At 33.6% G+C, this 20,622-nt stretch overlaps 1 protein-coding gene across 1 annotated transcript in view; it reads left to right on the forward strand.

Annotated features, from left to right (window-relative positions):
- Nucleotides 1-904: 904 nt before the first annotated feature.
- Nucleotides 905-20,622, forward strand: part of LOC137393332 (solute carrier family 49 member 4-like) — a 29,815-nt gene continuing 10,097 nt past the window's right edge. The window contains exons 1-6 of the mRNA XM_068079837.1: nt 905-1,043; nt 10,568-10,981; nt 11,922-12,009; nt 14,972-15,135; nt 16,647-16,712; nt 17,279-17,326. Coding sequence (XP_067935938.1) covers nt 10,609-10,981; nt 11,922-12,009; nt 14,972-15,135; nt 16,647-16,712; nt 17,279-17,326 — 739 coding nt within the window. The 5' untranslated portion in view covers nt 905-1,043; nt 10,568-10,608. The remainder of the gene's footprint in view (nt 1,044-10,567; nt 10,982-11,921; nt 12,010-14,971; nt 15,136-16,646; nt 16,713-17,278; nt 17,327-20,622) is intronic.

Below are 20,622 nucleotides of genomic sequence, written 5' to 3' on the forward strand. Positions count from 1 at the left end.
TTGCAACACACATACTCCTGGCTGTTCTGATTAGCACAACTGCAACCTAGAGATCTAAAGTGGATGACCTGCAAACACAAGTTGAAAATCAATTTTTGAAAGGTTGTTAGTGATGACGTCCAACCTAAATTTGTTCTCTTTCTTTGTCATACATGAGAGTAGGGCTGCTATTTAAATACTTGAGTCGATCGCAAATTTCTCATGTAGCAACTAGGCTGATGCCCTCTCTCAAGATGCTTTTTCTCAGACCCAGATCGAGAGCTCAGGCCAGTAATGCCCAGCCAACTCCACTTTTGTTTTTTTGCATTGATCTTCTCTTGATTTTTTTCCAGTTTTATTTCTTACTTCATCTGAAAGAATTGTTTTGAACCCTGACAGGCTGTAATTAAATCTCCCAAATGAACACTGACCCTAACATGAACCACATGTAAGGTCACTTCTACTCCGTGTGCCTTTTCAACACAACGTTATAATTGAATTTTATATATTGGCTGTTAGTTTCATACAGGCTGCTCCACATCACAGTATGACTTTATACAAGTATAATTCTACTAGTGTATGACTATATTATATAGAAAGGTACCATCATAGCTAAAAATATTTATCCCCATTGATACGCTAGCTAGTTTTTTTATCCGAATGATTTACTGTCAAATGTAAGGAAATTTCCACAAAGGCATAGCGAATGCATAGCAGCGTTTGTCATGTAAACAAAACAAGGTCTTATCTCACTGCACTTAGGAATATGACTATCTTTAACAGGAGCAGATAAACACTGATAATCCTTGTTGAATGTAATTGAACCATCAGTCAAACATAGAAGGGCGGAGATATTCCGCATGACTAGCTATGGCTCGCCTCTACTTCAAATACATCTCAAGTGTCATAAGACCATCTTTCGTACAGCGGAGAGCATGCATGACTGTGTTAAACAGAAGGCTAGCAACATTATTAAGGGCTAGCTTGGTGAAGGAATTGGTGAGTCACACGCTTGGTGTAAGCACATGACACTACAAGCAGGTGCTACGTGAAACTGTAAACAAGTAAGTAACTTTGACAAGAGCAGTGTGTTTCTGGAAGATGTTTTTAGAGAAGTGGCAGTATATGGTCTGCCCGAGAATTATGTAACTCGTGAACTACATTTTTGTTTTAAACTAGTAGCTTTACTATTTGTATCATCAGTAGCAGTCATTGGTCACAAGGTTTCATTTTTCTGTTGTACGATTGTTACATGACTGGCTCAGGGCTAAAGCCAATGAGGGTGCCATTTGAAAAAAGATGTTCTGGAAGTCTTAAATGAATGCTCCTGCTGTATGGTGTTTCATAGAATGAGCATACCAATTGTTTGGACCTTTCTCATAAAAAATGGTGCAGAGTGTTTCTCTTTGCTTTAGGAGGCAGTTTAATTAGACATTGCTGCTCTTTTCACTGGTAATTGTGATTGAAAGTTCAAACAATGCTGTCAAAAACCAAAAAAATTATATTAGTATATATAATTATATATAGTAAAAAATATTACTACATTATTGTAAAAGAAAATATGCTGAAACATATCAACTCAGCCTAAAAATCAAGGTTGAAATTATCTTTTGAGAAAATTTGAAATAAATAGTGGAGTCGCTAATAAAATGTCCAATCATATGCGAGCTTGAGCTGCACCTGACTGACTGAAATGGAGCCTTATTAAAACCATTCAGTTGCAAACTTTTACAATATAGTTACTCAGGTTGTTTTTCCCAACCAAGATTATGATATGCAGTTGGTGTATGGCTACCAATTAAAAGTATCTTTACTCATTTGCAAACATTGACAGTGCCTAAAGAAACATTAGCAGTTTTAAAAAATCTCTTAACGACATTCCTTGTGTTTGCTTGAGGGAAGCTTTACACTTGGACTAAAGTTTGAGGAATCACATTCAGCAGTATAAAAGTCATTTTAGTGTTGAGTATAATGTTAATGCTGAAGTAATGCGCTGATAGAGCAGCTTTGAAAACAGTCTTTTTAAGCTAACGTTCAAGTTTGGTCTACAGAATGGTTTCCACTGATTTAGTAGGCATATTATATCTACTAGTACCCTGGCAGTCTCGAGTGCCATGAGAGATCATTATGCGTGTCAATAAAACGGAGATAATAAGTATGTGCACAATAAGATTCTTGGAGGTGAAATGCTGCACAGGTGGTGGCGCACTGGGAGTTGACACCGATTATCGCATGTTCAAATCCCATATTATGCAATTTTTTTTCCCAACTTTCAACCATGGCTTCAGAGAGATGGAACTGTTATTAGAGCGAAAAGATAGTAATGATTAAATGAGTGCTGAAAGCAAATATATTATTCAATAAAATTCTTCTATAATCTTGCCACAATGATGAAAAGTTCTACGTAAATTACTGCGTGAATGAAGGAAGCTTCTTTCATGCCTAGCATAAAAGTTTTGCTTATTCAGACTTAATTAAAAACTTAACTTTTTTGCTTATTTACAGAATTAGGCAAGAATAGCTGATAAACCATGACCGGTAAATAATTAGTAACACCAGTAAATCAATCACCATAAAACTAACTATTTTGGCTTGTTATTATATGTTTATTATAACTTGGCTGGCGGTAGCTAGCTATGAAGAATGCAGCTGATACCACTAATTTGAAGTGCCAAGGTGTTGTTGTACTGTTTTCTGGCTCTTAACCCGCATTGTGCCATAACGCTGAGTCAACCAAAGTCATGTGATAGGGTTAATAAATGCAACGACCGGACAAACTGATTGATATAAGGACTATTAGAAAATTTATCAAGTAATGCATAACTTTTGGAAAAGGACTTGTTGCTAGGCAACTCTGCAACTATTCTAAAACATAGCAGCTTTAAAAAGATTACAAAGGTTACCAGCAAAAGTTTATACCTTTTAAGCGTTTTAAATTTTTAAACACATTTAGATCATTATAAAAACTGTATTTCAGTTCTTATACCTGTTATCTGTATTTGGAACCACTGCTGTCCATCGAAACGATAAAAAATTTGTATTTGTGGTCATCAATAGTAAGTTACTACTAGATTCTTCAACATCTTAGTTCGTTATGCAAGTCATGGCATCATTTGTTTTGGCATCATAGTTGTCATGTAGTCGTGCAGCTATCCTGTAGTTATGCTGTGTAATTGACATACAAACTACTTCACTTTATGTAATGTGTTTTTTGAACTTCGCGTAACTTGATGTCCAAAAATGGTATTTTATGAAATCTTTATACTTGTTCTGTCTATCAAGTAGTTGTACACAGTTAATATACTTCTATGCAAAGTCCGTAGAATTAGCCTAAGTTATTAGTAATCATGCGTATTCAGCTAATGGACATTGCATAAAAATAACTATACTGCAGGTTTGTGTGTTTTTATTTTTTAATTTTATTTTGTTAGTTATATAGCGAATAAAATTAAAAAATTGATTTGTTGTAATGAGCAGACTTCAGCAGTAGCACTGAAAAGTATATCATAGGTTGAATTTCTGAAAATTGCCGTTAAAGTGTAATGCAATACTGTCCAACTTGCTCTTAAGGCTGATTCACATTATATCGGTGTATCTCGGCGTTGATGCCACAATACTTCGGTGATCGTCGATGATAACGATGTTCATACTATCACAAACCCATCCAAGTTTACATCAAGAAATACTCCATGACGTAGTGGTATCATTTCCTTTTTAAGTTTTTGCGAAAAAACCTTTCCGTTTTCGCTTGCTGGAATTAAATACTAATCTCGAACCGACTATCATAAACAGAAATAAATAAATTGTGCTATCCTCGGACCACGAATTACTATCGCCAAAATGGTTCACACTTAGAAGGCGGTCGTCGGTGCTCGGCGAAATTTCGAGAAGGTTTGACCGCAGTAAACTTTCCTGACATGTCTGCGTTGCTTCGCCGATATCATCGGTTTACGGTTCACATAATCGACGATGAACGCCGAAAGGGAAACACTGACAAACGGCGATATAGTGTGAACCCGCCTTTAGGTTAGAGTTATAATCGCCTGAAGAATCATATGTACCTACTAAACCAAGCTACTGAGCTGTCTTAAAGTAGTGATGCACGTGATTAAGTAGTTGTAGCCACTCGCTCAGTGATATACTGCCCACTCAACTAAAAAATCCTCTTTTTTGACTTACATAAGCGCTTGTAAGCTGTTTTATAACCACTGGATGAGTGGACGCTTTATTAAATGTGCGTATCAACAATTAAACTGTTTAATGCAATGGATCCCCTTGTTGAATGTGGGAATCATTAGTGAGTGCAGATACTAAAAATCATTGGCAAGTAGTAAGTGAAAAGCTTCATGTTAACAGCTAATCTTTTGCTAAGGTGATAGATTTTAGACTAATGATAAGCTGATAACATAGAATGATCTGATGTCTTCAGTAGTTAACTAAAATTAGCAACTTTGTAAGTAAACATTCAACAAATCCAAATGAAAAACCTGAAGAGATATTATGGCTATCAAATATGGCTAAACCTCTCAACAGTGTGTAAAGCTGATGCATATTCGCTACTCACAGACAGAGTGATTTTAGTAAAATCATATTTGAAATTGTGGTATCTTGTTAATGTTTTAGTTGTAGCATATGCTAAGTCTGTAGCCCAATGGTTTATTAACAATAATTTATCACATTTTTAAATAACAAATGTAAAAAATTGCATATTACAACTTTATCACAAGCTTTGTCTTTGAAATTCTGACCTACTCCTTTGTACGTAAAAACTTGAAAGAGAAGTTTTGTGTGTATGTTGCCTCCTGTGTGCTTCCTGAAATATTTACTGAAAGGCTAGCAATTGAAAAAGCATATATGTGCTTTAAATTTGGCTGTCTTGTGCTACCGCCTTGAAAGTAAAGAGGAGTCTTTGTCAAACACTTCAAAGAACCTCTAATGTGCTTGCGTTTAGGCAAAATGAAGCATTATTCAGCAGACAGAAGAATCTATTTCAAAGGTATAAACAAAACCTCAATAAAGTTTAGCTAGTGAACATAATGGTTATAATTTATTATTGTTTATCACAGACTCACACATTTAAAACTGATGAGCTGTGTGTTTGTGCTTACGCACTGCTGAGCCGAATAATTAAGCAATGAAAATGAGCAACATTTATTTGAATAATTCTGCAGCAATCACCTTAACACTAGATTGTGGCATTTGTTGTGCTGATAAGTTGGCATTATCTGCCGCCTTTAGAACTGAGATTAGCTAGCTATAGCTCAACATATCTTATATAAAGAGGCAGAAGACTTGAACATTTATACTGACTTTAAGATAAAAATCAATGTTTCTGAGCAGGCCTACAAGTTCATGACCGATCTATTGAGATTGTCAACAGAAAGTCAGACTATCAATAGCTTTCACATTCCCTTGTGAATGTTGATCATCAAATTAGAGTGATAAAATTGAAATCAAATTCTATAATAAATACAGCAGCTTTACCTAAAATAATACATAGAATTGTTGCTATATCGACATAGGAGATTACAGTTTCTTAAAATTAAGCTACCTCCTGATAGGGTTAATAGAAAAGGTAGAACACTGACAATATTGTAGATCACTATATAATTGTGTTACAGATTGTGTCAGCGTGTATAGTGTAATGGCTCCAGTCTTTGGCCATAGACTTTTATTGCATTATAGCAAATTACGGACTCCATTTATAAAGAGGGATGGGCTTAGCAATTTTTGTGGATTATAAGGATATGATATTGTCACTAAATCAGCACAACTCCAAAAATTAGAAGCACACACAACTTCTGTATTTTTCATTTTTAAGGAGTTGCCTCTAGACTACTTACTACCAATGAAATTTGCGACCCGCCAGTAATTCAGATTTACTGTTTTTGTGGCCAGAAGCTGCACACTTTTTGCCCATACTAAAAGAGTCTTGGTTAGGACAACTTACTCTGATCTTGGCCACTTACCCTTTATGGGGACCTTGAACAAGCTTTGTTTTAAAAGTAGCAATACAAATTGGAGTAGATCTTATCCAATCAACTATCTGAAGTAAATATAACGGAATTTATACAAACTTCGTAAACACAGACATTAATCTACAAATGAGCTTGCTTCCATATTGACATGTTAGAAGTCTACCTTTTCAATAACGTTTATGGTCAGCCCTGTAACTGTTGCCACAAACTCCATAGCCTTGGCTGCTGCTGTCATGCTTCCATCAAAAGTTGACAATGACTTTAAACCATTATATCTATTGACTTCTCACAAATTCAAAATACTGTAGGGTCTACATGTAATTGCTAGGAGAAAGTAAGAAGTTTTGCTTAAAATGAATCACTAGTTAATTCAGTCAGCGTTCAAGAAAGAAAAATATCATAAATTCAATTAGTTATTCATTTGACCACAAGCCTTTAGCAGTACTAGTCTACCTTGGTCAGCTGACAGCGATTTGATTGATTAACATAAGTAGTTTCCTTTATAGACGCACTAATCTGGTGGTTTCACTTCTTTTTGTTGGTTTGACTAATACCAATCATAATAGTCACATCTTTAAATACGCTTTTGTATTAGTCCATTTAAACCTATAGAACGTTAGTAGGAACTCGTGCTAAGAAAGCATCTCGTTTGCGCTCTTGCTAGTCTCGTCTGCTTTTTAATTGCTTGTCGGCCATGCAGCGCTATGGCCGACAAGCAATGAGGCTATGCCGCCTTCGCACGAACTATGCGGGTACGTATGTGTACATTTATTCAACGAATATTGCTACTACATTCTAGTAGCTAGTACAACAATACACTTATCATTTGGATTTCTTTTTTTAATACCATCAGTCAAATATTTTACATTTTTGCTGTGGTTCTGTGGTATTTTGGCCTGTTTTCATTTTGCTATAACTGCGTGTTTGTCATTTTATGCTGTAGTCGCATGTAGATTTCATTACGTTATAACGCTTTGTACTTTTCATAGTTTCACATCATAACTACTACTTAGTGTACATAACAATACATGCAAATCAGTTAGAATGCCAAAAATCTAGCCGTGCCAGTACACTACTGTTACATTATGGAGGTAAAAATGTGGGACTTATCGTAAGATCGAAGTGGGATGATCGATGGCCCATAATACAATTATTGCTATATTGTTGGCACAGTTTTGTTAAGCTACTACATGTATTTAAAAAATCCAGAGTGCAATGAAAATTGAGGTCTACGATTTGAAGACGTTTATACATCAAACATGTCAGAGGTCAAAATACGATACAGTCATACCTCGACATACGTGCTTAATGCTTTCTCGGACTGAGTTCGTGTGTCAATGTGCTCGTATATTAATACAGTATTTTATATATACATGTAAAATAACTAACTGTAAATTAATCATTCCCTACTATAACAAAGCAACCTAAAAACAGGGATCGCTAAACATATTATGGAAATGTTTACTTTTCCATATCCATTTCCATAAACATAAATATTTCCATAATTTTATGGAAATGGATATGGAAATTTTATTTTAGAAATATGGAAATGTTATGGAAATGGAAATAATATGGAAATGAATTATGGAAATGTTATGGAAATGGAAAAAATATGGAAATGAATTATGGAAATGTTATGGAAATGGAAATAATATGGAAATAAATTATGGAAATGTTATGGAAATGGAAAAAAATATGGAAATGAATTATGGAAATGGAAATAATATGGAAATAAATTATGGAAATATTATGGAAATGGAAATAATATGGAAATAAATTATGGAAAGGGTATGGAAATGGAAATAATATGGAAATTATGGAAATGAATTATGGAAATTTTATGGAAATGGAAATAACATAGAATTGAATTATGGAAATTGTAACATACACGTAATCCAAGATATAAACAGAGGGGAGTTATATCGTATAGACTAGGCTACATGAATAGACAATGGTAATACACAAACAGCTAACATCAGTGGTATTACAGAAACTATTAAAGGGGTCTGGAAGAAACTAACTCAAATTGTCTCTTGCTCGGCTACATGTATAGACAATGGTAACACACAAACCCAGCTAACATCCGTGGTATTACAGAAACTATTAAAGTGGTCTGGAAGAAATTAACTCAAATTGTCTCTGGACTTGGCTACATGTACGGACAATGGTAACACACAAACCCAGCTAACATCAGTGGTATTACAGAAACTATTAAGGGAGTCTGAAAGAAACTCTCAAAACATCTCAAATCGTCTCTGGCTTAGTTATAGGCAATGGTAGCATACAGTTTTGATGTTGCCTGGACCCTAAATAAAGTATATTAGCAAGCAAAAATATTCATATTATGTATAAATTAATCACATATTCGGGAAGAGTTGACGATTGCACACACACACACACGCTCATTTGACACGCAAGCGCGCACACATACGTACACACCAGGGATCGCTAAACATATTATGGAAATGTTTACTTTTCCATTTCCATAAACATAAATATTTCCATAATTTTTATGGAAATCGATATGGAAATTTTATTTTAGAAATATGGAAATGTTATGGAAATGGAAAAAATATGGAAATGAATTATGGAAATGTTATGGAAATGGAAAAAATATGGAAATGATTTATGGAAATGTTATGGAAATAGAAATAATATGGAAAGGAATTATGGAAATATTATGGAAATAGAAATAATATGGAAATAAATTATGGAAATGTTATGGAAATGGAAATAATATGGAAATGAATTATGGAAATGTTATGGAAATGGAAATAATATGGAAATGAATTATGGAAATGTTATGGAAATGGAAATAATATGGAAATAAATTATGGAAATGTTATGGAAATGGAAATAATATGGAAATAAATTATGGAAATGTTATGGAAATGGAAATCATATGGAAATGAATTATGGAAATGTTATGGAAATGGAAATAATATGGAAATAGATTATGGAAATGTTATGGAAATGGAAATAATATGAAAATGAATTATGGAAATGTTATGGAAATGGAAATTGTGACAAACACGTAATCCCTGCCTAAAAACAGGTTGCTACGATGGAAAACCATGTTATTAATTGTTGTAATTGACTACCTACGCTCACAAAGTGGAACAATTACCTATTTATTGCTTATGATCTACATTAGTATGTAACATTACTGTATACAATAGAGTTCTTACCTTTACGACAGATCTAGCGGCTAACGGTGGTGTGAGAGAGACTGTACAGCAACATGTTTGGTACGCTAGACTTTTTGTGAAGCTTTGCAACATAACATAAACCTGAATTTAACTTGAATGAATTTAGCTCACTAAACACACGAATAAAGCTATGTTTTAACCTTTTTCTACACTTACCTTTAATTTTGCCATCGTCTTAATTTTTTATTATCTGTTTCCCGCTTGGCGATTTTTGTCTCGCTTTCACTATATATATATTTTATATTTATAATTTTATATTTCAAATTAATACTACAAGAAAGACCATTTGATGATGTTCTTGAAAGCAGCCTTTTGCATACTTAACCATTTAAATGGCCATAGAAAACCGGCTCTTATCTCAAAGACTTTTTGTGGCTCAAAGCAGTAGCTTGATCGAAATTTTGCTCATATCTCGTTTCTCTCGCATGGTGGGCACTCATATGTTCAGGTTTGCTTGTACTTGCAAAATTGCCAAAAGTGTCCCACAAATGTGTCACAATTATCAGGCTACATTAGATAAAAGTAGGGTACTTACCCTGTACAATGAGATTTGACAAGTCAAAAGCTGACTATGGTGCAATCATTGATAGGGTGACATTTAAATTTCTCTTAGGCTCTCCGCTGCAACAACATTTAGAATTTAGAGCACTTTAATGGTGAAACTCCTAATTTTTATTATTATCATATGTATTATTTATTTTATATCTTATAATATATTGTTAGAACGATCACATTATTAATTGAACAAGTACATTGAACATACCAAATAAATTTGTCAAGCATGCAGTGATTTTATCAGGCTGCTCACAGTATTTGTAGGCTACTATATGTTAGTCAACTGTAAAAGTAATCAAGCCTGCTAGCTAATTATCAGGAATTTTAAACTTTTACATATGCAAGTACTCAAATGTGTTGCACATGTGGAGTGCGCTTATGAGGTATGCATTATTGAGTTCAGATTCCACTCACAGTTTTCTCAAATTGGAAGAGAATGCTATAGTTTTTGCCTTGATTGAAATATATACAAATTAGTATAAGTAGACCCCTTATTCATATTTCATAGTGACCTTTCAATGCACTTTAAAACTTTGGATATTTGAAAATAGTTAATATTGTAAGTTATGCTAACGGGTCACTTGCAATAAGTACGTGCACCTGGCAGTAAGTAAAGCAGGCATTAAGTTACAGATTGGATATCTACAGTAGCTTGTTCATTATTTGGTGGAAACTAAGCTTCATTTAGATTCTTCTAACTACCAATTTAGCTAAACTTATCCATTTTTAAGTGTATAGATAAACCTAACTATACATTATTATACTCTCAAAACAAAACTTTACATTGTCTAAACCGACAAGTCTAGTGCGACACTCATTTATTAAGTGTCAAATTATGTGTTTCAGAATTCTAAAGAGTCAAACTGCAATACTCATCAGCAAGAAACATGGCTGCTGCTAAAGATCCATCTAGAGGAACAGCTCCTCAACTCTCAGATAACTTCATCACAGCAAATCCTCCTCTGCTGGCAGAAAAAGCTGCCTCTACAGAGACCTCACCGTTGCTGCCAGGCCAAAAAGAGCCTCACGCAATACACTACACACACTTTAGAGTTTACAAAAGAAGATGGTACATGCTTGTCGTGTTCTGTTTGCTAGCCTTCTCACAAGGACTTCTCTGGAATACATGGTCACCACTTAGTGGCACAATGGATATAGTGTTTGGATGGGAACCTTCCTTTCTAGCTCTTTCTCTAGCGGTTTCCAACATAAGCATAACTTTATTTGCATTTCCTTTCATGTATTTCGCAGAGACAAAAGGTGAGTAGAACTATAGAATATTTGACTAGTTTATAACTAGACGAATGTTTGATCTATTTTCATCACTATAAGGCTGGTTCATTTTATATCACTGTATAGTGTGAACCAGGCTTTAGTTGTTTTACCTTGATTGATTATTATTGCGTATCTGCAACTACTTTTCCTCAGAAGTACTTTGAGTTGGAAGACGATAAGATTTTAGGTATTGTTAAGTAACTTACACCAAGTGATTGTTCACCTTGTGGTTTTAAGAGTAGTTCTTGTTGATGTTTCACTTATGTTTGCCAATTTAAAATATTTCGCTGATACTAAAAAATTAATATGATTTCAATGTTCACATCAACAAGGATTTGGTGCCCTTGTAGTTTGTAAAGAAATTGAACAAACAAATTAACACTATTATGTTAAACATTACAGCATCGTTGTATGTTAGGTGGTGACACGCCCTCTTGATTTTGAAAATTTTGAGATGCAAATATAGGAGATGCAAATTTGGAATATCGTTTTTATTTGGCTCATGAAAGCCTACAAAAACCAATTATTTAGGGAGCTTTTGGCTGAAACGCTACTGGATACAGCTGTCATTGGGCTTTCCCCTTGAACTGGCATGGTACTGGAATAAAACCTCATAGTAAAAAAGGGATGCTCTTCGCTGCCTTTTACTTTCTAAAGCAGTTTTTGGTCGGACAGCTGGCAGATACATCGTTTTTATGACAGAAAACAAACCGAGATATTTTTACCATGGATACTTATTACTTACAATCAGATTAGCTGTTTGTCCCTTACACGACTTTCTGAAAGATTTTGGTTTGGCCAAAGATTCGACAGCTAAATGCGGCTTGTGCAAAGACTAACAGTTATTTACCTAACTGCAGAGATACGTTAGGTGCAAACTCAAGTTATAGCTCTGCATAATTGTAACCTTTTTACTACTTGGCAGGTTTGCGATTTGTTGTGGTGGTTGCTGCCTCGGTACTTGCACTAGGCACAGCACTTTGGAATATCTCCCTTCCCACTGATATGAATTGGTATGTAAGGCTAGTGCTTACCCATCATTTTTTTTTATGCCATCACCCTGTTTGCACATGCGCTCATTCATGAAAAAGACGCCATCTTTGTAGAAAATAATGCCATTCTCTTGATTAATAGTATTTTTCGTTGTTGTTTTGATACTAAAATAAAAACTTTGAAAACAAAAGCATTGTTTGCAATAATTAAATGCAGAAGCTTCGTGTTTTTAACAATAAAAGTTGTCCATAAAGATGGCAGACAACAATAGAATGGCGACACGAAAAAACGAAGGATTGTTTATCACAAGTGCAAACATTAAAGCTAAAATACTGACAAGGTACTTGATAGTCAGGCTTGGCATGCATGGGAGTCGCTACCTCAATCATACTTTTTGGGTAAAATAGTTTTGAAGGGCCACAAACACATTCTGAAGGGTTTGGTTTTGCGTCTATGTTTGCTTAAAAAATTAAGAAATCTTTAACCAAGTTTTTTTGGTGGCAACTTAATTTTTAAAATACAAAAAGTTCAGTTTTTCATAACAAGTTATAAATTCATTATGTTTTTCTATTCGAGTTTTTAAAACTTGTTTTAAAATAAACTGCTCTGCTTTACTAATAGAATGAGTTTAGCTGGACAAAGCGGAGCCTTTCCCCTATGTTCCTATATATAGGCCTATCTCTTCATATACGCCAACTCTAGGAAACAGCACTGAAATCAAAGAATTTATAAGAATTCGCATACAAGTCATGTCTATAAATCTTAACACGCTTTACGTATCTACCAGAGCAAAAGGTTTCCAAAATAGAGCGGCGTTTGCAGCTTAATACAAAGTGTTATGGTTGGTGAGTAGTTGTATAATTAGCTTATCACACATTGTATCTCTGCATAATCAACTGGAAACAGTCATCTGTTTGCGTTGACCCAATGAAAAACTTTTGACATTTGTTTGGCTCCGCAAAAGCACATTTTTCAGCTGTTTCTTCTTTGTTTCAAATATTAAATACCGGTCTTTGGTTTTACTGAAAATTTAAATGTGTCCATTGAAATTTATTTAATGACAAAAAAATTAATGGTAGTGGTAATCATTATTATTATGTTCTATTTTTAGGAATAAAGTTGAGTTAATAAAGGTTTGAGTTGTATTTGTTGAAGTTAAGTCAGCATAACGTCATTTTGTTTGCTTTCAATCTGAGTTATGCGCGTGTAAGCCAGACACCTTATATTGGTGAAAAAATTTTGTTTTATAGTCGACTTATATTTATCGACTTTATATTTATATTTATAATTATCGGCAATAATTAACTGAAACAATAATTTTTAAAATAGGCACAAAAAAGTATTAGATATGCACCACCTTTTATACAATGTTAAAAAGATCCCATTCTTAACTAAACACTAGACTGCAATACGGAATATGACAGATTTAGTTAGTGTTGATCTAAACCATCATTACACGTAAAATTCCTACTAAGGAGATCTGCAGTCCTTCATGCATACGTATAAATAATCTCTAATCACAGTTATCATGACAGATAGTATGTGAAAACTAACAGGACATAATAAAATCACTAAATAGCATAAAAGTTAAAAGAAATAGTATTCTGAAATTATTTCTGAAAAATAGGCGTTTTGGTATTTTATGGCACTAAAATGCACCACATACTATTAGAAATAATAATCAAATTATTGTTAACGGTGCATCTTAGGTCGGTACAACGTGCATACAACGCATGCGCAACGGGCATACAAGGCACTTGCAACGAACAAACATTGTGGATACAACGTCGACACAAGGAATTAGCAACGCATGGGCTACAACGTGACACTGTTAACACATTAATATTATTAATAATATTAATGTGTTAACAAAATGTGTTAATAATAATATTAATAATAGTAGTAATAATATTATATTATTATTATTCAATATTCTATTTATTTTCTAGTCTGTCAATAAAACAGGTCTAAACATTACACAATGTCATCTATTTATCTTCTATTGACCGTTGTATGTGCGTTGTGATGATAGCGTATGAGCGTTGTATCCGCAATGTTTGTGCGTTGCGAGTGCCTTGTATGTCCGTTGTGCATGCGTCGTATGCGCGTTGTGCCGACCTAAGATGCATTGTTACTAAATTACTTCTGAAGACAACATTTTCAATGTTTTTATTTTTATGATGCTAAAAGGTGTCACTGGAAGAAAAAGAGTAAAATCAAGCGCTAACAGCTGTCACAAAGTTTTCTTTGCTAGTCATCACAAATCTAAATTAGTTTTTTCACTCCTAGTTCTAAAAGTCTATTTTAAATTAAAAATTAAAAAATAAGCATATAAAGTCATAAATCCAGCCTCACTTTATACATTATGAAAATATAAACTCTGTTCAAGCTTTGGTCTTATGCAAAGGTCACTTTATCAGAGTTCTAGGCATTGATTTGAAGAGCAAGTATTTATTGAGGATTTTAGCACAAAAACAGCAAATATACACATAAATGGATGGTTAAACATGAATAATTCCAACTTCAAGGGACCGAGCGCAAATGTTTGAGACCATTCAAGTGCATAGATTTACCGGAAGATACATGTGTATATAACAAACTATATAAATATACAAAAAACATATATTATTTGTTGCGAGTTAATATCAATACAACAAAGCATGCTTCACATCTGATCCTGGCTACATCTCAAGTACCTGTCAAGTGTAGTCTGTGACAAGGTGTTTTACTGAGAAAGATCAGCAATGTAATTGAGAGCAGATATAGAGTTTAAACAGTTAATGTAACTCTTGTTAACCCTTTGGCTCAGGAAATGTCAAAAATTTTGTTTATCGGACTCGTGGGGAAACGACATTTACGTCATTGCTGGTAGATGTTTATAAAGCTGTCGTCTAGTAACGTTAAACAAAGGGTATGACCGCTAGTAAGTTTCGATTAGGAAATTTGCATTAGGAATAACTAATACTGTTTTCTGGTATCCAGGATGATAATGCTGTCAAGTATCTGTACTGGACTTCCTAATTGCATCTTCCTTGCTGGGGCTCCTCTGCTATCTGTCCTGTGGTTTCCAGTTAATGAGAGGACAACTGCAACAGCTCTAGCTACCATCAGTACCTACATGGGAGTTGGTTTCAGCTTTGTGTGTGGTTAGTGGTGATGTATCTTTACTGAAATCTATGCCTTGATTTACTCACCTTCCAGCATGTCTTGGTTTATCCATTGCCCAATATATCTTGGATTATCCAATGCTCCATAAGTTTTGGTTTATTCACTGGTTACTACGCTTTAGTTTATCGACCATCCAATATGTTTTGGTTTATCTACTGCCCAGTATGTCAAGCTTTATCCATTAACAACTATGTATGTTGCTATTTACCAATAGCCAGCTATTTTCTATTAACGGTGGACTGCATAGGTATTGCATGAGAAGCCAGTTCTGTCATCCTAAATATCTCCCCTCAGCAATACAAACTATTAACGTTGTTATAAAGCCTGCCTTCTTACTACACATCAAAAATGATTTTTGATGTTTTCACTTTGCTCAACTTACCACCTTACACTTTGTAATTATGACGAACACAGATATCTTTCATAGTTTTGAACAAAACTGCTGGATTTCATTAATAACCCTTTCGCAGGCAAATTTTCAGGACTATATCAAACCAACCTGGGCAAATTAATTTACTGGAAAATCTATTTCTTTTAAAAGATTTATATACTCCTTTGTATGTTATTATGTGCATATATCTATGTATATACGTGCATATTTATACATGTATATGTCCATACATATATCAATATATTATAAATGAATAAAAATGTATAACAAAAATATTTTTATTTGTGGATCTACCAAGATAAATATATATATTATATAGCTTTTTATGGTACAAGTGTACAGTCAAATAAGCACATTCATATTTGTATGATTCAGGTAAGCACATGTAAACATAGCACAAGCTAATGCTTTTTATAACCATCTATTTAAGTATGATATCTCCGAAAGCATTCTCCTTTACAAAGGCCTACATCACAGTCTTTGCACCATGTGCTTATTCTTGTCTTTTTGTATATCATTACTGCTACTAGCCTTTTCCTCACTATCATCTCTGGCTACTAAATCTAAAAAGTCACTGTCAACTGTGATTCTCTTTGTAACGCTAGTACTAGTACTTTCTGTATTAGAATAATCTCGTGGAGTTCTCTTAGAAGTCACCATGGCGATAAACTAAATTCAAACTCTTGAAGCTGTCAGTAAATAAAGGTTAAAGCAGAACCAAGAAGAAAAAAGTTAAAAAATTATTTAGAACAATTTTCTAATCTTTTTTCAAATTTTATTTATTTATCATTGCTTAAAATAATTGTTTTGTGCAAGTGGAAAGTTCATTTTAGAGGCTAACCGAAACCAATATATCGTAGTTTGCTATTGGTCAGAAAGGTAAACAAAAACGGCATTCAGCTAACCACAAACCGCAATAAAAAATATGTTAATGTGGCGACAAAAACTTTGCTCTGCCCATTTGCGGTAGTATCGCAAAGCGACAAAAACGCCGCCTTGCCAGTAAAAGGGATAATAATTCAAGTGATGCTGTGTTTTTGCGAAACAATTGCACTATTTTGTTACCAAAATGAAAAACAAAACTTGTTTATGTTTCAGGTCCTCTGGTTAGCTCAGGTTCTGTGATGGAAAGTGATGTGCGAAACAGAGACAACATAACACTTGGTATAATCTACTGGTACATATCCATTATTGAAAAGCAAGTGCAACTTTCAAATTCAAAAGTGTACTCTCTGCTCACATATAAGTTTACTTATTTGGAACTCAAGCATGACCTACAGACAAATGATTTTAGTTGATATCTTATTATACACTGTTAACACAATTAAACAATATGAGATAAAATAGTTTGAAATGATGACCTTAATATATATTAATTCACTATCTCAGCGTAGTTTTTTATTATAGTTGAGTATCTTTTAATAATATGCAGGTTGTTGTCTAATACTGCTAGAATTTTCCTATGAAAATTGAGTTTTTATTATGATAAGACTAACGGCACTACATGCCTCAAACCTTTGACAAAATTTATTCTTAAGATTTCTTAAACAAGCTTTAAATTTATAATCGCTTGCTAGTCTGAAAAAAGATTTTTATTGAAGTTTTAGTTTTTTGGCGCAACAAAGTTTGAGTTTGTAACCAGTTAATAATGTGCATTGTAAATTATTAAATGTTTGCATAATTATAACAAAAACTATAATATTTAAGTGTTAGAAAAATTTATTTTATAGAAACGATCGAAAACTTGAGCGATGGAGTTTACAGAGTAATATACATAGGTAAGTGTCATTGTGTCTATAGAGTGATATATACATAGGTAAGTGTTATTGTGTCTATAGAGTGATATACATAGGTAAGCGTTATTGTGTCTATAAAGTGATATATATATATATATATAGGTAAGTGTTATTGTGTCTGTAAAGTGATATATATATATATATAGGTAAGTGGTATTGTGTCGATAGTGTGATATACATAGCTAAGTATTATTGTGTCTATGGAGTGATATATATATATATATATATACATATGTATATATATCTAGAGATATATATTTCTCAAAGTTGGTGTGTGTATTCGTCGTTTTGATTGTCCAGCTAACTATTAAAATTTTGATATTAAAATTTTACATTCTGATGGAATTGAACTCACGACGAATGCATCAACAAGTTTTTTCTTGAACGCCTTACCACTGAGCCAGTAGCAAAGACATGTAGCATACATCTTTCCCACTGAGCCAGTAGCATAGACATGTAGCATACATACATCTATGCTACATAGACATGTAGCATAGACATTGCTACATTTCTATACGCTATATACCCTATGCGTATGCTAATTTTTTTAAGCCCTGCACCCACGCTTTACGATCTTCCTGTTCAGAAATATTTTGGGACCCAAGTATATACATATGCTTCTTCATCATTTTTTCGTTAGGGCAAATTAGTTCGGCCAACGAAATCAACAATAATTTATCCCAAACTGGAAATTTGGCTAATTTTGTACTGATTATATATACAACGGTTATTAAAAGATACACGTCACTGAACTTGCCACGATGAATTATCCGTCATCCAGTATATCTGGTAGCCGCTATAATAAACACGATTCGCTCACGTAAATGATAAAATTGATTTATAGTTTACAAAGTTTATAAAATACATGCTGAAACTTTCTTCAAGCATGTGTTTGATAAATTAAATTCATTTAAGTTAAGTTCAGCGTTTAGGTTGCACATCTGTCTCGAAGGTAAGAGCTTTCCATTGTACATTGTAATGTTTAATCTTGCAAATCGTAACCACAAAATGCACTAAAGTCATTGTAGGTAACTATAGTTACCAAAGTTAACATAGTATTTTGGTACTATTTTTAATGATGATGATGTTTTACCAGGAGGTGATTGCATCAGATAATGACTATGGGTTTTTGTACCACTCTATGTACGTCTATAGCTTACGATATTTTTTTCGCATGCCAATTTTTGCATGCCAACACCAAAACGAACTGAAATCATATAATTGTATACCAAATAATTTGTGATTTTAATCGTAGCGAAATATAATATATTTAGCCATTATTCTCTAATGAGTTCAAATTCACATTTGAACACTTTTGTAGTTTTATTTTTCTTCTAATTTATTTTAATGAAGCACTTCTTTCAAGTTATCAAGTTTTAAACTTACAGTTGTTTGTAAACCTTTACAGTTGTTATCTTTATTTTTAATGTAGTTGTCCTGCACAAAACCTTTTCTTCATGATAGGAAGTTTGAAAGTTACAGTTGTTTGACAAAGTTTGAAAACCTTTACAGTTTTTTTATTTTCTCTTTTAATTTATCTCAACTACACAAAACATTCCTCTCATGATACGTAGTTAGAATGGCAAATGTTATTATATGTTACATACAAATGAATTTTCTCTTCAAGGACTTTTTTGTTACCCGGATAATGCCGAGTAGCGCAGCTAGTATATACAGTCAAACATAGATAACTCGAACTTCATGGGACCGAGCGAAAGTGTTCGAGTTATCAGAGCGTTCAAGTTATCAGAGCATTGTCACAAGTCCATGTATTTATTTATTTATTAGTAGATACATGTACATATACAAACCATAATATAAATCAAAAGCAAAAATGGCTTGTTTCAAATTAAATGCTTCTAATGTAAAGTTTAAAACGGTTAAAAGTTCAAAAAGTATAGAGATTTTTCTATCACTTGAGATTGGTTTGTTGTTTGAGGTGATGTTATTGCCAGGACGGTTTTTAGATTAAAATTGGCAAAACTTGATCGTTGTTGAAATGCTCAGAAGAAAAGACATTTTTTTCTTTTGAGCGCTTTAACCAAGATCAATTTTGCCGATTTTTTCTTGAAGTTTATGCGAAGGTTACCTCACTTTTTTTTGCTTCCAAAGGGACATCGCTAGGCGGATGTTTGGTAAAAATCAAATTTCGCCAAACCTTTAGAAATGCCGTTGACAAAAATATTTTGCCGATGGTGGCAATAACGACGCTTATGAATTATGAAAAGTTGAGTTTTACCTCTATGGCTCGAAAAAAAGTGATTCGTTGCTCTTAACGAATACCACTTTCCTTGCTTCCGAAGGGCGATAGCTAAGCACATGTTTGGTATAAATCAAATTTAACCAAACCTTTAGAAAAGTCGTTGACAAAAATATTTTGCCGATAGTGGTAATAACGACGCTTATGAATTACGAAAAGATGAGGTTTACCTCTATGGCTTGGAATAAAGTGATTTTCTAAAGCGATAACAACCGTTCCGGTAACCGTTGGGCAAAAAACTGTTCAAGTTAACATAGTTGAGGCCGAGTTATCTATAGCAATTTATCATTACGTGGAAATGGACCAAAGAAATCGTTCGAGTTAACCATGTGTTCGAGCTATCTGAGGGCGAGTTATCCATGTTTAACTGTATATGTATATATATACATACATATATATGTATATATATGTATATATATATTTGAGGTTAATGACCCCTCTATGAAAAAATTAAATCTGCATAATGGGTAAGAGTTTATTATGAGAATTTTTCGTGAATTTTTTAAAGCTTGTTAAGTAGTCTCAAATTTTAGTATTTCATAATGCAACATCTTATCTATCTGAAACCTTAAAATTTCTTTAAATCAACCAAGTGATCCATGAAATATTGACAATGTTGCGATGTCTCATTGGGATGCAAATGCATGCGACAAAATGACAACCTGATAGTCATAAGACAATAATGAACTCAATAGCACGGCATGATGTGACACTCTATGTTAACTGATTTGCAAGAATATAGTACAGTGTTTTGGTGTTTTGCATCCTTCATCCCTCATAACGTTTCTTTTCTCCTCGGTCATATTGTAGTAATAATTACGACACCACTGACCGTTGTTTTCAGCTTAATCTTTTTGCTCTTTTGGTAACTTTTACAATCTTTCAATTTAGGAAGCATTTTTCTTTAAGGCCTATTTGCAATAGCACATGTTAGTTGCACCCGTAGCACATTATTCCAGGTGGCCTGCATAGCTATTATAGTACTTAATTCCGAACCCGATCTCAGTAAAATATTGTT

The sequence above is a fragment of the Watersipora subatra genome, chromosome 4, assembly GCF_963576615.1.
Source record: "Watersipora subatra chromosome 4, tzWatSuba1.1, whole genome shotgun sequence".
Taxonomy (NCBI): Eukaryota; Metazoa; Bryozoa; class Gymnolaemata; order Cheilostomatida; family Watersiporidae; genus Watersipora; species Watersipora subatra.